Source organism: Pseudophryne corroboree, chromosome 2 (assembly GCF_028390025.1).
Source record: "Pseudophryne corroboree isolate aPseCor3 chromosome 2, aPseCor3.hap2, whole genome shotgun sequence".
Lineage (NCBI taxonomy): Eukaryota > Metazoa > Chordata > Amphibia > Anura > Myobatrachidae > Pseudophryne > Pseudophryne corroboree.
Window position 1 is genome coordinate 149,350,420 of NC_086445.1, and position 19,999 is coordinate 149,370,418.

At 44.9% G+C, this 19,999-nt stretch overlaps 1 protein-coding gene across 4 annotated transcripts in view; it reads right to left on the bottom strand.

Moving 5' to 3' along the window:
• Positions 1 to 1,177: 1,177 nt before the first annotated feature.
• Positions 1,178 to 19,999, bottom strand: part of DCLK1 (doublecortin like kinase 1) — a 560,745-nt gene continuing 541,923 nt past the window's right edge. For 2 of the 4 annotated variants that reach the window (XM_063951824.1, XM_063951822.1), the window contains one exon: positions 1,315 to 2,423. In XM_063951824.1, coding sequence (XP_063807894.1) covers positions 2,259 to 2,423 — 165 coding nt within the window. In that variant the 3' untranslated portion in view covers positions 1,315 to 2,258. Of the gene's footprint in view, positions 2,424 to 19,999 lie in introns of all 4 variants that reach the window. The other 2 variants (XM_063951825.1, XM_063951823.1) reach the window with 2 other exon arrangements.

Genomic DNA, 19,999 nt, shown 5'->3' on the forward strand with positions numbered 1-19,999 from the left:
CAATGAGAATAAACATCTCTGGTGACATATATGAGCATACATCAGAATTACAAAAATTATGCAATGTTTACTAACCTGCTGCAACCAGTCAAGGTAGAAGATATCAGACAATGGGGGTAATTCCAAGTTGATCGCAGCAGGAAATTTTTTAGCAGTTGGGCAAAACCATGTGCACTGCAGGGGGGGGGCCAGATATAACATTTGCAGAGAGAGTTAGATTTGGCTGGGTTATTTTGTTTCTGTGCAGGGTAAATACTGGCTGCTTTATTTTTACACTGCAATTTAGATTGCAGATTGAACACACCCCACCCAAATCTAACTCTCTCTGCACATGTTAAATCTGCTTCCCCTGCAGTGCACATGGTTTTGCCCAACTGCTAAAAAATTTCCTGCTGCGATCAACTTGGAATTACCCCCAATGTAAACAACTATCTGATTGGTAAATGTTACACACTGAAAAGTAGACAATGAAAGTGGCTATGGGTTAAGGTGCCTGTAGATGCTGTGATATTGCAGTCAATATTGAGCAAGTCACTCAGTAATGCAGTGTGTATGGGATGGAAACTGCAATCCCCAGAATTGAAAAGATCATGAATGGCATAAAACGCAATTTTAAGATGACCACTAATAATCTCTATCAGCCTGGCGATGTGGTAAAGCTTCCGGAAGAGGTTCCGGCTGCTCGTCCCTAGTGGTGCACCAGCTGGATACTGACCAATTTGGTCACCCACTTGTATATCAAAGTAAACACAAACCTTGTCAATACCTGATTTGAGCTGTAGAATCAGCCATCTTTACTGTACATTTGCAATACATAGTAAATAATGCCTCTTGTCTCCTTTAGTAATCTCATTGTATTTTACTTCAATTGATCCTCACTCTACTCCATATTTTATCTGTCCTGCATAAGGGACAAAGATGTAGTATTGTTCATTAAATGGGTAGAAAGATCCTTCCCACATCACAACATATCATTGCAGTGCTGGCGGTGGGCCGGACAACATTGTATGAAAAGGTCATTCTAGGATTGGATGTGAGTGTTATGTGATCGTCTCACATCCTGTTAATGTAACTGAGAAGAGGGGTGTCGGGGGGCTTACTACCGATTTAATATACATGACCGTCCTATGTCTTAAAGGATGGGGTAATTCCCGGAAGTGGAGCAGCCACAAGATCGTTGTCATTTTTGATCATTCAATGTTTTAATGACAGCATTACTGCAACTGATGACAATGTACTACAACCGATGACAATGACAGTGAAAAAATGTGTATGACCAAAACAAACATGAAAACAAATGACAGAATATTCGCATTTTAATTTAAAATGACAAGGAAAAAAAATAACTGGATTTATTTTTTTCTCGATGGAATATGACAGACAGAAAATAAAAGAACAACAGGCAACAAGCACATAAGTCATTGTCACACACTGTTTTTGACAATATTTTACCTCAGAATCTGCATTGCTATTATAAGTTCACACAAAAATGCTGCTTGGTAAATTTGGCCTTCGTAAAATGTGTAATTAGTAGTTTGCAATATTTGAGTTTATGTTTTTTCTTTGCAACATTTTCATAATACATCCACTGTCTGCGAATTCTCTCCCTGACCTTCCAGTGTGGAACGGTTAAAGTGATACAACTGATGGACTAATTTGACTTTGTATTCCTTTTCCTAAGTCCATACTTGCACAGTTTATAGCACCCTTAATTTGTATTCATGCATTTGTGTTCAAGCAGGCACACTGTACACTCAGAGCCTTTTATATTCCTTGTGCACTGGTGTTCATAAACACAAGCACACGGAAGTCTTCACCCCCCAAGCTGCGGCTAGGCTCCAAATGTCATACCCGGCCTAATTTACATTACCATTATTTTACCTCATGTTTCAGTGTGAGAACAAGACCATTCACTATTTACTCCCTGGCCACATATGTTGTGATATACCATTCATAAACTGCATGACTACTGTGATATTCTATGCAAACGTCCTCCACCAATATCTAAGCTCTCTGTTGATAGCAGCCCTAAATTCAGTCATATTTTCACTCATTTATAAATAAATTTTAGCACACAAACATTTACCCTATACGTAGTGCCGGGGATGTCCACATTATCATGGTTTCTCCCCAATTATTTGTACTCTCTTTCCAACCTAGAAAACATTAGCATTAGTAATGTTCACAACAGATTTCTAGAAGATTTTCGATGTCATTCTGAAGTCTCGAAGGGTTAAGCCATGACTTAAAGTGTTTCCTTAAAAAGGTGAGTTAGGTGAGCGAACAGTTTCAGATGAGCTTGGTGAATAGTCCTCTGACTCTGAATTAAGTTCCGGTGCAGCTGGCTGGGCCATGAATCGGTTCCTCACATCCTGGTTGCGTCTTCGTCCGAAAACCTGCCTCTCCTTATCAAGAGCGGTGGTCTGATGGGAGCATGAAAGGACAAAGAGCTTTATTAATTTCCAAACAACGTAATATACCTTCAAATTACACAAACCATTCCAAATAGAAATAGGCTGCTGAGTAGTTTATATGACAGACCTTGGAGTTAGTTACCCACCCAATCAGATTTCAGACTTAGGCTATGCTGGACAGCACTGACTCAAAGGGCTGCTGTTTATATAGATTTAGAGAAAAAACAAATCCTGTAATACAGACTATGAATGACTCTGCTGAGTCCAATTTATAGTTATGATAACAATGTTATTGGGTATTGAGAGAGTAGTCAATGTTCTTCATCATCAGTTTCACTGAAGAACATTACAGGATGGACAACCACAGTGATTAGTGCACATTATTACAGTTCCGGAGATACAGTACAACATTGTTCTATATCACATATGCTTAGGGCACACAGAACGTAGGACGACAATGACTGAATGAGTCCTGGTGTCATATGTGAAATTGTTATTAATCATCAATGAGTAATTCTAAACATGGAAAGTACTGAAAAGGAGCTACAACAAGTCCCAGCATGCCCTGTTAAACCCATAAGAATCACAGGTTACTTGGGCATCATGTAGATATTTAATGCAGACATCACAATAAAACCTATTAAAATCTGTATGTGCAAGGTCATCTGTGAGACATGCCCTGAGGTCACAGCAGAACAGAGGATGCTGAGTCTGAAGCATGTTTCAGAACCATGTAACACATATGTGCATGGTCTCACAATGTGTTCTCTCTACTTTATAGGTCATCCACTATTATGCTGTCATCAAAACTATTGATTAGGCAGTGGTTCTCAAACTCGGTCCTCAGGACCCCACACGGTTCACGCTTTCCATGTCACCCAGCAGCTGCACTGTGTATCACCAACTGTCACATTTCAAAAATCTACAGGTGACCTGCAAAACATGAACTGTGTGGGGTCCTGAGGACTGAGTTTGAGAACCTGTGGATTAGAGCAACAATCTGACACTGGCTAATGTTTATGGTTGTGTTCCTCAGCCTATCATACTGTTTTCTGATCATCAAAGGTTTACGTAATCCCTACAAACTCATATCTGTAAGTAAGATTATCATGTTCCCATACCTTCCAACATGACCCATTTCATTAGGTACAAAATGCTCTGTTCCTGAACTTCCTTGCCAGTGGCAGTTACAGAGGTGGGGCTGCAGCACAGTCCAAAAATGCAAATAGGGGAGCCACACCATGGGAGTCATTCCGACCCGTTCGCATGCAGGTGGTTTACCGCTGCGGTGCAAACGGGCGTGAAATGCGCATGCACGGCGTCCGCAGTGCGCGACATTGCCCGGCGACAGGGGTCGCCGGGTTATGTCGCGGCTTAGGAAGCGGTCGCAGGACGGACCACAAAGAAGACTGACAGGAAGAGGGCGGTGCAGGGCGGATCCGGACCGTTTGGAGCTGTTTTCGGGGATTGGTGAGTAAAACGCAGGCGTGCCCAGGTGAACGGAGGGTGGAGGAGTGACGTCAAAGCCGAGCCCATCATCGCTGGATCCATCGCACAGGGTAAGTAGGTATAGGCCTAGTCTTGTTTTGTGTGAATTTTTTTTAGCTTAGCAGGGCTGCACAAGTGATCGCAGCCCTGCTAACCTAAAATACACTCCCCCATAGGCGTGGGCTAGTTGATCGCGGCAGCAGCAAAAAGTTGCTGGCTGCGATCAACTCGGAATGACCACCCATGTACGGTCCTTTGCGCATGGTGCAGAGGCCTCCTCTCTGAGGTGCTGGGGGCTCAGAGCGGCGGTCTTCTGCAATCCATGTTGTAAAGCTACTGGCACCTTCTTTAGAGCACTTCATTTCTGTGTTCAGATGGGAATTAGCTGTGTCTCTGGCCAGGGGCGAATCTAAAAGAAAATGAAAGGGGGGGCACCATGATAGGGGAACGGTAACAGTTATACTTAAATGCACCTAAGGCACGCGTGCTCCCAGATAAGGGGTGTGGTATCACAGGAGGCGTGACCTCACAGAATACGCCATCAGGTAATGATTGGCTGTAGGGGCGCATCCAGGTTTATTGCCAATGTTTCACCCTGATGAAAAGGCTGATTGGGCCTTGAAATGCTGGTCACCTGTTCCATTAGTTATGGGAGCCTGGAAGGCACCCCAGCACAATATAATTCTTAAAGTTTTTAGTTGGTGGTGGCAGCTGCAGCATATCTTGTTTTGGGCACTGCGCTGAGACTCAGACTGCAGGACACGAACTGCCCATCTTTGATTAGCAGAAGCAGCATAAGACATCTGCAGGACATCCCTGTCACAATCACACGGGCCACCTTCTCAAAGCTGAGGCTGAGTATGACTACACCTAGCATGGTGGTAAAGGAAGTGGAGGAGGAAGCGCTGGGATTATTGTGCGGTGCAGTGAGGGCTAATGAAGCCTTCTGCGCCATCATAAGTAACAGTCTTACTCGATGCTGGCATTTGAACCCCGCGCCTGGGCTGGACTCTGGCCGGCTGGCAGTGGGGGAGGTAGGTTGCGGTGTGAGCAGGGGGAGGCTGGAGCTGCAGCTCCAGCCTCCCCATTGGTTACCACACGGACTTGCTGTTAGAGCAGCGGCGGGTCCTAGTGCCTGCCGGCTCTTTTATCAAATCTGCAGTAGTGCTGCTGTAATAGCAGTAGTGCTGCTGCTGTTCTCCTTTTGAAAAAAAGAAGTCATAAATGACAGGGGGGGGCACGGGCCCGAGTGCCCCCCCCTGGATCCGCCTATGTCCCTGGTCACTTCATTAATCCTAAGCATTGAATAATTGTACACTTATATGACAATGTAAAACCCTACACATGCATCTTTTCATTTTACGTCCCTGTACTGTATGTTTGTCTTACAGACTATCTTAGTGCTTTATAAATAAGTAAATGATGATGATGGCAAGAGACAATAATAACTGTTATTATTAGACATGTGAGAGGCAACATTTCATTTGTCGCCTCTGGCAGAATAATAACTCGGATCCCCCCTGTCATTATGTTTGGCCTATTATCGCTATTTCGCATTGTTGTATTATACTTTATACATGCACTATCAGTCATGTAGCCGGTGACATAAAACTGCTTTCCTACATTTTAAACAAAGTGTTTTGGGTCTTAAAACAACATTATCCCATTCTTTTATTACACAGTAATAACCTTAATTTTTATGCATGGAAATGTGACAGGCAGTTAAGTAGACAGCTGCAAGAGCCTAGAACAGCGCTAATGCACCATTTGAACGTTAAGCCATCAATTCCAGCCTGTTAACAGAGATCACATATTCCCACAGAAGTGGCGCTGTGAAATATAACACCAAAAAGTGCTAATGAGCATTGGAACTGCAGCTTCTGAAACAGCAGCACATTCATTAATGTATTATTTATGAAACTGTAAACTGAAATAATAAAGGCTGAGTTGTAAATTGTGTTTTCCTCGCATTTCTGCATACCTCGCAGCCATTTCACATAGAATTACAGCTTGTAAAAGAATATTAAAGATTCCACTAACGATTATCTAGATAGAAATTATGTAAAAGACTGTACTGTCACACAATCATGGGGTTGGATGCAAAATATGCGCACTGTCTCCATTTTCTAGTCATTACAGAACTGTAGTGTTTAGAATACAGTAGAACCGGCCTTCCCTCCAAACCCCGATCTTCATGAGCTCTCTTATGCTGGGTACACACCACAGCGACTTGGCGGCATCACATTGACAGAGCGGATTATTCAGGTAATCATATACACTTACCAAGCAGCCGCTCAGTATGTAGGTCCTGTCATGCCCGCCCAGCAGTGATGTCAGTCCCTGCAGCAAGTGTAAGGCGTCCGTACACACAGCCAACATAGGCATGTGCAGCACGTTTTATTAAGGAGTGTAACATTGGAGGGGCGTGTCCAGTACTGCCTATCGGGTGTGTCTAGCACGGCCTATTGGACGTGACTAACACTGCCTGTTGGGTGTGACTAGCACCGCCTATTGGACGTGACTAATACTGCCTATTGGGAGTGACTAGCACCGCTTATAGGACGTGACTAACACTGCCTATTGGGTGTGACTTGCACGGCCTATTAAACGTGACTAATACTGCCTATTGGGTGTGACTAGCACCGATTATAGGACGTGACTAACACTGCCTATTGGGTGTGACTAGCACTGCCTATTGGACGTGACTAACACTGCCTGTTGGGTGTGACTAGCACGGCCTATTGGACGTGACTAACACTGCCTATTTGGTGTGACTAGCACCGCCTATTGGACATGACTAACTGCCTATTGGGTGTGACTAGCACGGCCTATTGGACGTGACTAACACTGCCTATTTGGTGTGACTAGCACCGCCTATTGGACGTGACTAACACAGCCTATTGGGTGTGACTAGCACTGCCTATTGGACGTGACTAACACTGCCTATTGGGTGTGACTAGCACTGCCTATTGGACATGACTAGCACTGTCTATTGGGTGTGACTAGCACGGCCTGTTGGACGTGACTAACACTGCCTATTTGGTGTGACTAGCACCGCCTATTGGACGTGACTAACACTGCCTATTGGGTGTGACTAGCACCACATATTGGCACTTAATGAAAACTAAATAACATAGGGAAGTTGATTAAATAGAGTGTACAGTGAGGGCTGGCAGATGATTATTAAACCCTGGCGTCTGTATGGTGACCGGCGGTCACGTATACCCAACCCAAGTTAACAACTGCTGCAGAGAAGCGTCTCTCTAGAAGCATTGGGACGGGGGCCAGTTCAAAATGTTGCTATGGGGCCCACAAAGTTCTGGCTACGCCCCTGTTTAAAGGCAAATGTTTCAGATGTTTAACCTTGACAAAGGATGTAAATGAAGACATCTGAAACGTTGGCATTTAAATCGGTATATTTATTAAAAAGACCATGGAGTGCTGCCTTTGCAAATCTATCTATTCTATCTATCTATCTATCTATCTATCTATCTATCTATCAAATCTTATTAAAATATTGTTTTTTAAATCATGTATTACTTATATATTCACCCTGCCTGGCCCCCTCCCCCACCTCTTTCCCTGCAGGCAGGCATTTTAAGATAAAAGACAGTGGACACTCGCGCTGCCTGCACGTCTGTAGGAACTGCTGCTGCCTGCCTAAGTGCCAGCCAGGCCAGCCACTGCCAGACAGACTCAGTCTGGGAATATGTTTCTCCGTGACTACTCCAGTCCTCCAAAGAGGAGTAGCACCGCTCCTCCAACTCTTCTCACAGCATGGCCGCACAGGAGTAGAGAGCTGGCTGATTGGTGGGTGCGCTGAGTGACGTCATCTCATCACATTGCACACACATTCACTGGGATGGAGGCGGAGTCAGTGATTGTACTGCGCGTCCCATCCCATGCATTAACACGGTCAGTGCTGAACAGGCTGCTGGCACCATGCGGGGAAATGCTTTTGTTTTTTAATCGATCATGCGAGAGTGTGTTAGAGGGGTGCCGGTCATTAGGGTGTGCCTGTGCACACCTGGTACACCCAGAGCACAAGCCTATGACAGCCAGATGCGCCGATATATCTGCAGAGCCAAAGCGAGATGTCTGTGAACTACGCCATTCACAGACATATTGGGTGTTCATTCCTGCCGACCCGCTAACGATATATCAGCCGCTCGTTCGAACGACCGATGTATCGCCCAGTGTGTACACAGTTTTACATGCTCACCTGCCTACTTTCTCAGAATGTCCAGAACACTTTGGAATTTCTTAAAATACGTTACACATAATATTTTACAGCAAAGCATCAACTTATAATTGTCCTGCTTTGAGTGGGAGTGTCCCGCTTTCATACCCGCGGGCCACAGTGTGTGTGTGTTGGGGGGGGGGGTAACTTTGATTTTGGGGAGTGCGCGCTGCTGCTCTGCAGGTGAGCAGTGGGTGAATAGGTGCCGCGCACATGCATTTACACACTGCAGGGACAGTCTCTGGGGGCATGCCATTATAGTGATGAAATGGGAAGGGAGGGGAGAGGACACCGTGAGGCCATGTCCCCTTTTCGGTACAGATGTCAGCAGCACAAATGTTGGGAGGTATGCATCAATGGACAACCCTAATTAGCAACAACATTGGACTAACCTTTGTACCATCAGTGTGGAAAATGCAGTGTTAGTATATGTGGGACCAGCAATATATTTGGGCCAGTTGGTAGAAGACTGGTGGAAACACTACCTATTATAATGACAAGAATCTCCATCCCTGGGCGATGAGAACCTGTCTTTCTGTTGATAATTACTTATGATTAGAGAATGGCTGAACAGACAGCCTGTCTCTCTGTGTTGCATCTCCTTAGCTGCAGGCAAGCTTGATGGCAAAATAGACCAGTCCATGTGGTTGAGGTCTATGCCAGAAGACACATGTCACCCCAGCAAGACAGGCTTAGCTTATGATGTCATTGTGCATATTGTACAGTCAGGTACTATACATCTCATACATGTATCGGTATGTAAGAGAACTCATCTCCTTTTTACAGTCAGGTACTATAAGTCTTATGCATGGGATTCATTCAGTTTCCTGGCTATCGGGATCCTGGTGGTCAGGATACCGACTCCGGAATCCCGCTGTCGGGATATGGACAGCCGGCTTCCCGTCGCCGGTAAATCATACTGAATCCCTCATACGAGATGTAGTCACGATCCCGGCGATCGGGATCCTGGAAATCAGCATACCGACGCCGGGATCACGGCCGCCAGAATGCTGGCAGGGGGCCGAGGGCAGTAGCGGTTCTTGCCACGGGCAAGCAGGACTTTTGCAAGGGGCGCCGCTGTCCCGAGGCCGCCGCCGCCGTGGCAAGAGCCGTTACTAACTGGGGTGGCGGCGGTGGTGGTTAGGAAAAGGTCCTATCCGCAAAGGGAAACTAGACGCACAGTGAGGTAGCGTCTGGTTTCCCTTCGCAGAGAGCACCTTTCCCTGCTACTGGTGCCTGCCGTGCGGTGCGCCTGACGTCATCGTGCACCGCACGGCAGTTTAGAACAGCCATAGACGCTAGAGGTCATAATTGACCTCTAGTGTCTGTGTGCTCTTATGGGAGCACACAGACACTAGATTGACCTCTAGTGTCTGTATGCTCCCATTGCCAAAGGAAATTTTCACCCTGGGCGCCACAAGGTCTAGAACTGGCCCTGGCCGAGGGCTATTCCCACTCATGGGTGTCCACGACACCCATAGAGTGGGAATAGAACATGTGGCGAGTGCAGCTAGCCCGCAGTGTGGCAAGCGCAGCAAGCCCGCAAGGGGCTTCGTTTCGCTCGCCCCCCTGCCGGCATTCTGATGGCTGGGATCCCGGCGTCGGCATGCGGACTGCCGGGATCCCGATCGCCGGCCTCCCGAACCCAACCCCCTCATACATGTATCAGTTTGTCAGAGAACACATCTCTTCTGTACAGTCAGGTACTATACGTCTCATACATGAACCGGTATGTCAGAGAACTCATCTCCTCTGTACAGTCAGGTACTATACGTCTCATACATGTACCGGTATGTCAGAGAACTCATCACTTCTGTACAGTCATGTACTATACGTCTCATACATGTATCGGTATGTCAGAGAACACATCTCTTCTGTACAGTAAGGTACTATACGTCTCATGCATGTACCGGTATGTCAGAGAACTCATCTCTTCTGTACAGTCAGGTACTATACGTCTCATACATGTACCGGTATGTCAGAGAACTCATCTCCTCTGTACAGTCAGGTACTATACGTCTCATACATGTACCGGTATGTCAGATAACTCATCTCCTCTGTACAGTCAGGTACTATACGTCTCATACATGTACCGGTATGTCAGAGAACTCATCTCTTCTGTACAGTCAGGTACTATATGTCTCATACATGTATCGGTATGTCAGAGAACTCATCTCTTCTGTACAGTCAGGTACTATACGTCTCATACATGTATCGGTATGTCAGAGAACTCATCACTTCTGTACAGTCAGGTACTATACGTCTCATACATGTACCGGTATGTCAGAGAACTCATCTCCTCTGTACAGTCAGGTACTATACGTCTCATACATGTATCGGTATGTCAGAGAACTCATCTCTTCTGTACAGTCAGGTACTATACGTCTCATACATGTATCGGTATGTCAGAGAACACATCTCTTCTGTACAGTCAGGTACTATACGTCTCATACATGTATCGGTTTGTCAGAGAACACATCTCTTCTGTACAGTCAGGTACTATACGTCTCATACATGTATCGGTATGTCAGAGAACTCATCTCCTCTGTACAGTCAGGTACTATACGTCTCATACATGTACCGGTATGTCAGAGAACTCATCTCTTCTGTACAGTCAGGTACTATACGTCTCATACATGTATCGGTTTGTCAGAGAACACATCTCTTCTGTACAGTCGGGTACTATACGTCTCATACATGTATCGGTTTGTCAGAGAACTCATCTCTTCTGTACAGTCAGGTACTATACGTCTCAGACATGTACCGGTATGTCAGAGAACTCATCTCTTCTGTACAGTCAGGTACTATACGTCTCATACATGTATCGGTTTGTCAGAGAACTCATCTCTTCTGTACAGTCAGGTACTATACGTCTCATACATGTATCGGTTTGTCAGAGAACACATCTCTTCTGTACAGTCAGGTACTATACGTCTCATACATGTACCGGTATGTCAGAGAACTCATCTCTTCTGTACAGTCAGGTACTATACGTCTCATACATGTATCGGTATGTCAGAGAACTCATCTCTTCTGTACAGTCAGGTACTATACGTCTCATACATGTACCGGTATGTCAGAGAACTCATCTCTTCTGTACAGTCAGGTACTATACGTCTCATACATGTACCGGTATGTCAGAGAACTCATCTCCTCTGTACAGTCAGGTACTATACGTCTCATACATGTACCGGTATGTCAGAGAACTCATCTCTTCTGTACAGTTAGTCAGTTACTATAAGTCTCATGTCACAGAACTCCTCTCGGCTGTGTAGATACTGGTGCAGCAAAAGATCATATTTGTGCTGTCCAGGTCCAGGATAAACTAAATTTTATAAGTCAACAGCACTAAGAGATCAAGGTCTGGAGAGCATGGAGAAAAGACAGCCTGGCACGTCGTGTCACTGCTACAATGTGTTCACCTGAGGGAGACATCTCAGTGAACCCTTTTTACTCCTGTCTGAATTTATTTTAAATATATTTGTCAATGAGCCAGAAGAAGCAGTGTTTTCTGACCCTGCACAGTGGGTCAGCCAGACTACACCAGCCTGCTTGTTTACATGTATGTCATGCCATTTAATGGCGTAGTCCACATTATGCTTATCTGCGCAGAGTATTTAAGGAAACGTCATTATTTCGCCAAGAGAACAGATCTATACAGCTCTTTACTCTGCTTAAGATGAGCAGGAAATGTTTTGCACAAGATGCTGCTGTTTGTAATAATAAATACAAGTAATATGGATTTTGTTCAGGAGAATGTCTCATTTGGGTGGCATTATTCTATCTGAGTTTATGGGTGATGCATGCTATGTCTGATGGTACGGTAAAAACGTAAGCTTGGCAAATAGATGCCAGCAATACAACCATTTCTTACGCATCTCGCAACCACCAACTTTGCAGATTTTTCCTTGCATCCTATAGAGGTGCGCAGGAATGTGCGGTGTAGCTTTCTGTCAATAACATTGATTTTTGCACCTGTAGCTTGTAACTGCACATCACCACTAACTGAATACAGGCCAAAAAACTAACTAATATGTATGTGGTCTGCACAACATAACTATACAATGACCATGCACACGACTCAAAAGCTATTCTTTTTGTGAGGCTTGTAGGTATGGCCTAACTCTGGGGAAGGCAACTGAACTGATGGCACTCCAGCTGCTGTGAAGCTAAATACCCCAGTATGCCCTGCCACAACTTATGGCACTCCAGCTGCTGTAGAACTAAATACCCCAGTATGCCCTGCCACAACTTATGGCACTCCAGCTGCTGTGGAACTAAATACCCCAGTATGCCTTGCCACAGTTTTAGCATATCCTGACAGGAAAACAGTGGTAGTGCATGCTGGGAGATGTAGTTCCCTAGCAGCTGGAGTGCTACAGGTTGCCTACCCCTGGACTAACTATTCAGCATGGCCATGGCAGGCTGTGGCTGTATCTGGATGTAGCCCAGATGTGGTCGGAGCAAATGGACCATTTAGTCCTGATTTTAAACCAGGACTACTGATAAATATGACCATACTGTATAACACTCTTGGCGGGATGTATTAACATACATCGCCGCGATGTTGATCAACATCGCAATGCAGTTACGGAGGTCCCCCAAGATACCTGTGAGGTGGTGTGCGGGGGGTCTCTGTCACCTCCCAGGGGTCTCCACACTGCCCGCACGCCAGGAAGCTGCAGCAGTAGGCTGTCCGCGGCGCCTCCTCCTCCCCCCTGCAGCCGGAAGGACCTCCGGCTGCGTTGCTAGGGGGAGGAGGAGTTTACCTTCCGGATCCAGGCTGCCTGGAGGAAGGTATGCCGGGGGGGAGGTGAGTCGACATCTGCGGCAGATGCGACGGGTTGCAGCGGCCAGCGATAAGAAGCCCATAGGCTTCTATGGGGTATCGCCATCCAAGGCGATACCCCATAACCACAAGGATGGCGATACCCTGGGTGGCGAAAACCCGGTGGCTGGGTCTTAGTACATTTGAAAATGGGGGTTTTACCGCATTTTTCCCTTAGGGCATCCCACCCTCTATGTCTACATACAGGGGAGGAGGGACACTAGAATGGGTTGGAATGTTTGCAGTGAGTGCCAAAAATACTTTCTGGCTCTGAATTAACTCATGCTCCCTCCCTAATATTCCAGGGCATCTATTCCATGAGGCAGCAACTATAGTTCTCCTTCACTACAGGCAAATGTCAGTGCACCGTGACATCCTCCTATCTTGTACTAATCTGCAGTTACTACAGGTTTTATATATGCGGGTGGATGTATCGCCAGGTTCACACTGGGTATTGTTTATTTGTTTTTATTACAAATGGATATATATGTTTACATGTTTAGTGTCTGAGCCACATGCACGAAAACAAGGGAACACCCACAGCGGCTAATCCCTGTTATTTTTGGATTGAAGTAATGTATTGTGCTGACAGCTGTGAATAGGACGATTAGTGCACCCAGTAGAGGAATTAAGTCGTTTATTTTTAAAATAGAGACATTATCGCCCATCTGTTCCTCTTATGTATTGATATATTATGTTGTACACAGATAAGGACAACTCATTATCTGTCACTTACGGCGGCATAGATGAGACAATATGGCCACTGGTGGCCTTTCTTTACACAGTTGGAAAATGGGAACCTGTTCTATTGAATATCCTTTACAATAAAAAAGAAGAAACACTCACATATATATTTTATTTGTCTAACTTAAATTGTTAACTTGATGACTGTTTTTATCTTATTCTTATCATTTCCTACATGAAAGAGGACCTGTCACATTAGAGGTAACAGTGCAGCACAACTGTAATGTAAGATAGAGTACCCTTTGTAAAGTTTGTTACAAGGGTTGTTCTGCACAAGATTGCAATGGTTTAGAACATTTGGCGCTTTTGGCTTGCTCTGCAGCAGCGCTATTACATGGTGGTGGCAAAGGTTGTATGACTGCAGCCACATACTGACAGACACAGGTCACTAATACACTGTGTGGTGTAATAATGCAGATGTGCAAGGTAAGTGCTGCTTAACAGTTGTGCATATTGCTAATACTACACGGGTGGATCAATAAGTAAAGTAACAAGACCTCTCACGTGTGTAGTGTTCTAACTTTCCTGGTACTAATGACCTCCGGGAGATGCGGGTGGGCGGTGACGAGGGTGGGGCTGAGATAATTACATCATTAAGCCCCACCTATTCACCAGGAAAAGTTCACAACTGGTTAATATTTGCAAAGGGGGTGGAGCTAAAATGATGCAATTAGCGTATAATTGCATCATTAGGCTCCGCCCTCTCCGCCAGTCCGCTATTTTGCTGTGGTTTTTCACCACATTCTGCACATTTCACTAGGAAGTGGGAGGTGTGCCCACTCTTCCGGGGCTGCGGGGGACTACTTGAAAAACCAGGTGTCTCCCGCCGAATCCGGGACAGTAGGTAAGTATGGTGTAAGTGTCTCTGGGTTTATGTGCGCCTGACGTTAACCTAGCACACATGATAATGGAACGAAGCCGGGTGCATCTTGTGATGTGCACCTCTCATATGGCTGTAAATATCAGATTTTTAGGGATGGAGTTTCAGAGCGTTGTTTATAAATGCACATTCATCCATGCTTATGTTCTAGAAACTACAGCAAACTCCATCAACTATCAGCTCATTTTCCCAACACTGATAATACAAACATATCCTGCAAATCCAATGTTTATCACCATAATAACAAAACCCAATTGCAGTAACTGAGTGGCACAGAAAGGTAGCTCTGTTATTAAATGCATCCAACCTCTGTAAGACACCCCGGGGAGTCATTCACCTCCAGGTGAATTCCGCCAACGATCGCTAATACTGAAAACAGTGTAAATAAGTTATGTCCCATTTTTATTATAACGGTTGTTTCCAAGACTGTCCATTCTTCACTGGCCGATACACAGCTTAGTGCTGTATGTACTTAATCACACAAAAGCCTGGGATTGAGTTTTCCACAGCAACCTGCAGCAGTTGCCTGAAATTTATGCCCATGTCTGGAAGATTAGACAAGTTTGCATTAAATGATTAGTTGTAAGAGGCTTAGGGTTCAAAACAGCATATGTGTTGTATGGCAAACAATGGCCTGCTTTTACTATAACATCACACTACATATACCTTCCAGTTACACTAAACTAGGGGGGTAACTCAGAGCTGATCGCTGGGCTGCTAATTTTGCTGTGCTGCGATCAGATAGTCTCCAGAGGGAGTGTAAATTCACCGTGCAAGTGTACGATCCCATGTGTAGCTGAGCTGCGAAAATCCACTGTGTGCAGTCTCTGCGCAGCCCAGGACATACTCCTCCAGTGTGATGAGAACAGGCTGATCGGGGCCGGAGCTGACATCAGACACCCTCCCTGAAAACGCTTGGCAATGCCTGTGTTTTTTGTAAACTCCCTGTAAATGCTCAGTTGCCACCCACGAATGGCCTCTTCCTGTCAATTACCTTGCGACTGCCCATGCGATCGGATTTTTCACACCATCCCGTCGCTGACCGGCGATGCCCGTTGTTGTTGTACGATGTGCGTGCGCACTGCAGGGAATACGCATGCGCAGTTAGGATCTGATCGCCCGTTGTGCGATACCGCACACCAGTGATCAGATCTGAATTACCCCCCAGGTCTTTAGGGCCTAATTCAGAACTGATCACAGCAGCAAATTTGTTAGCTAATAGGCAAAACCATGTGCACTGCAGGGGAGGCAGATATAACATGTGCAGAGAGAGTTAGATTTGGGAGGGTTATTTTGTTTCTGTGCAGGGTAAATGCTGGCTGCTTTATTTTTACACTGCAATTTAGATTTCAGTTTGAACACACCACACCCAAATCTAACCCTCTCTGCACATGTTATATCTGCCCCCCCTGCAGTGCACATGGTTTTGCCCATTAGCTAACTAATTTGCTGCTGCGATCAGTTCTGAATTAGGCTCTAAGGGGGACATTTACTAAGCAGTGATACGAGCGGAGAAGTCAGCCAGTGGAGAAGTGCCCCATCAACCAACCAGCAGCTCTGTATCATTTTATAGTATGCAAATTATAGATGTTACTTAAGTGCTGATTGGATGCCATGGGCAGCTTCTCCACTGGCTCACTTCTCCGCTCTTATCACTGCTTAGTAAATGTCCACCTTAGTCTGTAATTCCCTACCGCAACCCATATAGTGTAGCAAAAGTAACAGGCTTGTTTATCAGTGCATACTGTACATTGGTTGACTGTATTTTACCAAACCCAATATAAAACACTTCTATCTAGGCTATCATAAAAACTACATCAACATATCTCCAACCTTTCCACTCTGCACAAGATCTGCATCTCTCATTCACACGCATTACCTGCTCCCAATCACGGTTACAGGACTTTTTCTTGCTGCACCCAGTCCGTGGAATGCCCACCCACACAAATTGTCTCAGTGCCCCCTCAAATCTGGCGCCTGGGGCTAGAATGTTGAAATGGCTCAACATGACTCAACAAGTTCACACTGTCAACAACTGAGATGTCACCATGTGAAATATCATCATTCGGAAAATGCCAACGGTTATGTTTGGGGCGCCGCCAGGAGGGTTAGGCTGCGGGGGGAGGTTAGAGTTAGGCACTAGAGTAAGGGGTAGGGGCTGGGGTCTGGGATAGGGACATAATACTCACCAGAACCACCACTCATTCAGAGGTCTGTGCTGGAAGTGACGGTCACATGACCACTTGGACCTGGGAATTACGCTGGAGCCACTGCAGCCATCAGGACCAGGTAAGTGACTTCTTGGCCACCATGGACGTTATTACAAAATGCTATCATGCCGTCATGTCATCTATGTAAACATGATGAATGTCTCGGTTGACAGGCTAAGCATGTTGACACGCTGCACGACAACATTCCCATGTCCACTAGATGCATGTCTACATGATAACTGTCCACCTAATATACCATACCTACAGTAGAGGATTTCCCACTAGGCCTGTGAGGCACGTGCCTAGGGGCGGGCACTTGCTGGGGGACGGCACACCAGGCTGATCATTTTTTTGTATATTATATTTAGCAAATGACGGGGGTGGGACAATGGGCAGCAAACTGTGGTTGAGTTGGCAGTAGGGTGAGGCTGGGGCTGCTTTGGTGGTCTCTTAAGCATCCAGACTGGCACCTGAAATGAAGGGAGCAGTGACGTGATGGGCGGCCAATAATGTGCATAGGGGCAGCCTGACCCCTAAATCCGGCCCTACATACCCACCCATGACAAGTATCCCTTAACATTCCTTTACTTGTGCTAGACAGACTCCAAATGGGTGCAGCATAATTCCCCCAAGGAAACCCCTGGCTGATCTTTGCATGAAGAATTGCAACCACTGCTCTTTTGTGATTATGCAGCGTTGCACTTAACAGCAGACTCTCAAAACAGCCCTTCAGATTGTAAATCTCATCAGGTTTAGCTTTTACCTTTCTAATCTCCATTTATCTTGAATTAGGGGAACAGAAGAGCCACTATTGGTTTGTTGAACGTGTAGCTACTTTTTAATGGTAACATTGAATTGCTTAAAAAAATGTAGATGGCTAGGAGAAGGCAACTTGTAATTTAGGTTTATTGGTCCTGTAATATGAATCAGTATAGGTCAGATGAGAGCAGACTGGTTCTCATCTATGTCACTGACTATATATTGCTTGCTAAGCTGCAGCCCAGAGAGCTCTCAGTTTCCTGTTCATTACATTTAACTAGCTGCCTAATAGCACACTGGGCAATGTCTTCTACGCTAGAGGTAAATCTCATATATGACAACAGCATTCCGTTAGCATATTGCGCTAAATACTTTATGCATATAAACATTAGTGTTGTGTGAGAGTAAATTAACATAATACCCTGAAGGGCTGTAAAAAGCTATCTGAATAGAAATGTTGTAATATATAAATGAAGGAAACATAGTTTTACCTTCCCTGAATGAGGCGATGCGGATCCCATTAATGCAACAGTATTCCTTATGGCCATGCTGTTATGTCACATTAGCAGATAGCCGCCCATCCTTTATCTTTCAACTTATATATTGAAATCTCCTGCCTGCGACCAAGCTTTGCAATGTTTGATATATATACAGTTTCATTTGTATACTACACGAACCCTTCCATGTTATATTGACTTTATGTGTAAATATAGAGAAGCAAGTAATATAACTGTACACAGGTTTTTCTGTGTGATAAAAGTACATTGTTGGATAATATACCCAATTCCTGAACTAACATACAATTGAACACATTTAAATAATAATTCTACCTGAAACTTCTAAAAAAAAATGTTAATTACCTTTATTTCTGCTTCATCCAACTGTTACGTTCCTGTTGTGTCTAATGTCCCGGAATTGGTGATGGGCTCTACAGCACACACTTGGGGGTCTTTTTTCTAAGGCGCTGGGTATGGGATGCTGGCGGCCGGGATCCCAGTGGTCAGCATACCAACACCCGGTCGCTAGAATGCTGGCAGGGAAGCGAGCGCAATTAAGCCACTTTGCAGGCTCGCTGCGCTTGCCAAGCTGCAGGCCTGGTGGCTCGATGAGCTCACCACAGATTCTATTCCCACTTTATGGGTGTCGTTGGCACAACCGCAAGTGGGAATATCCCCTGTTAGCCGGGATTCCGGCTGGCGGCATTGTCAGTGATCGGGATTCCGGCATCGGTATCCTGACTGCCGGAATTCCGACCGCCGACAATGTAACTACATCCCTTACATTGGATGGGTAGCATATAGGGTAGGTATCTTGCCAGCCCCAGTCTAAGAGGCAGATGTACTTGGATGGAGATAAAGCGGACGGAGCTAAAGTCCCAACCAACCAGCTCCTGTTATTTTTCAAACATGGCAGTTAGGAGCTGATTGGCTGGTACTTTATCTCCTTCCACTTTATCTCTCTCCAAGTACATCTGCTTCTTAGTCCGGGGTTGGCAAGATACCTACCCTGTATGCTACCCATCCAATCCAGGTACATGAAACTCATGGGGAAGAAGCACTGACACCCCTGTACAAGGGTTTCTGCAGAATCACCAGATCAAGAACTTTTTGCTATTTTATGTTATCCACTTCCACCTAAAACATTTTTTTTGTACTTTGTGTGACATCAGCCTTTAGATATATTAGATATACATTGTCCACAAGTCTGATTGTATTTCAATGTTCGTCATCATCATCCTCATCACCATCATCAATGTCGTTATTATATACATGTATAAGGTGCCACAAATTTCGGCAGAACGGGACAGTCCGATTCAGGATGCAGAACACATTCATTAATAATAAGTACTTAGCACTGTAAGCTATAATAAATCTGGATATAAAGTACACTTGCATCAACAGAGGTTTAAATATACAAAAAATAACAGACTTGCAATATAAACGTAACCAAAAAGCTTTTCAGACAAACAGCACAGAGAACCAGACAATAAACATTGTACCATAACACAAAGTTATTGACGTGACTGATGTTCAATGCATCATTGTGTTATGCATTGTTAGTTGTCGGGTTTAAGGTTGGGGTTTTGTTCTGTGTGGTTTAAAACTACAGTGTATAATGGTATACCAAATGATGGAGCACATTCCGATTGTACAGACAGAAGGTACTGCTTATGTGCTTTTGAACTTGAAATTTGAACTACGAATGGCCTTGATCGGCAGGCATATATATATATGGTGTTCTTCAGATTATAATACAGAATTTGTATATATATATACTGCCTTTTAAACCACAGAAAAGAGTCAGCATATGTGATGAAAAAAGCCACGTCAGCGTGAATAATGGACGAATAGGGATGGAGGAGGCGGTTGCAAGATCTGAACAAAGACTGAGATTAAACTCATAAAGCAGCATATGGACTGGGTATAAAAAAATAAA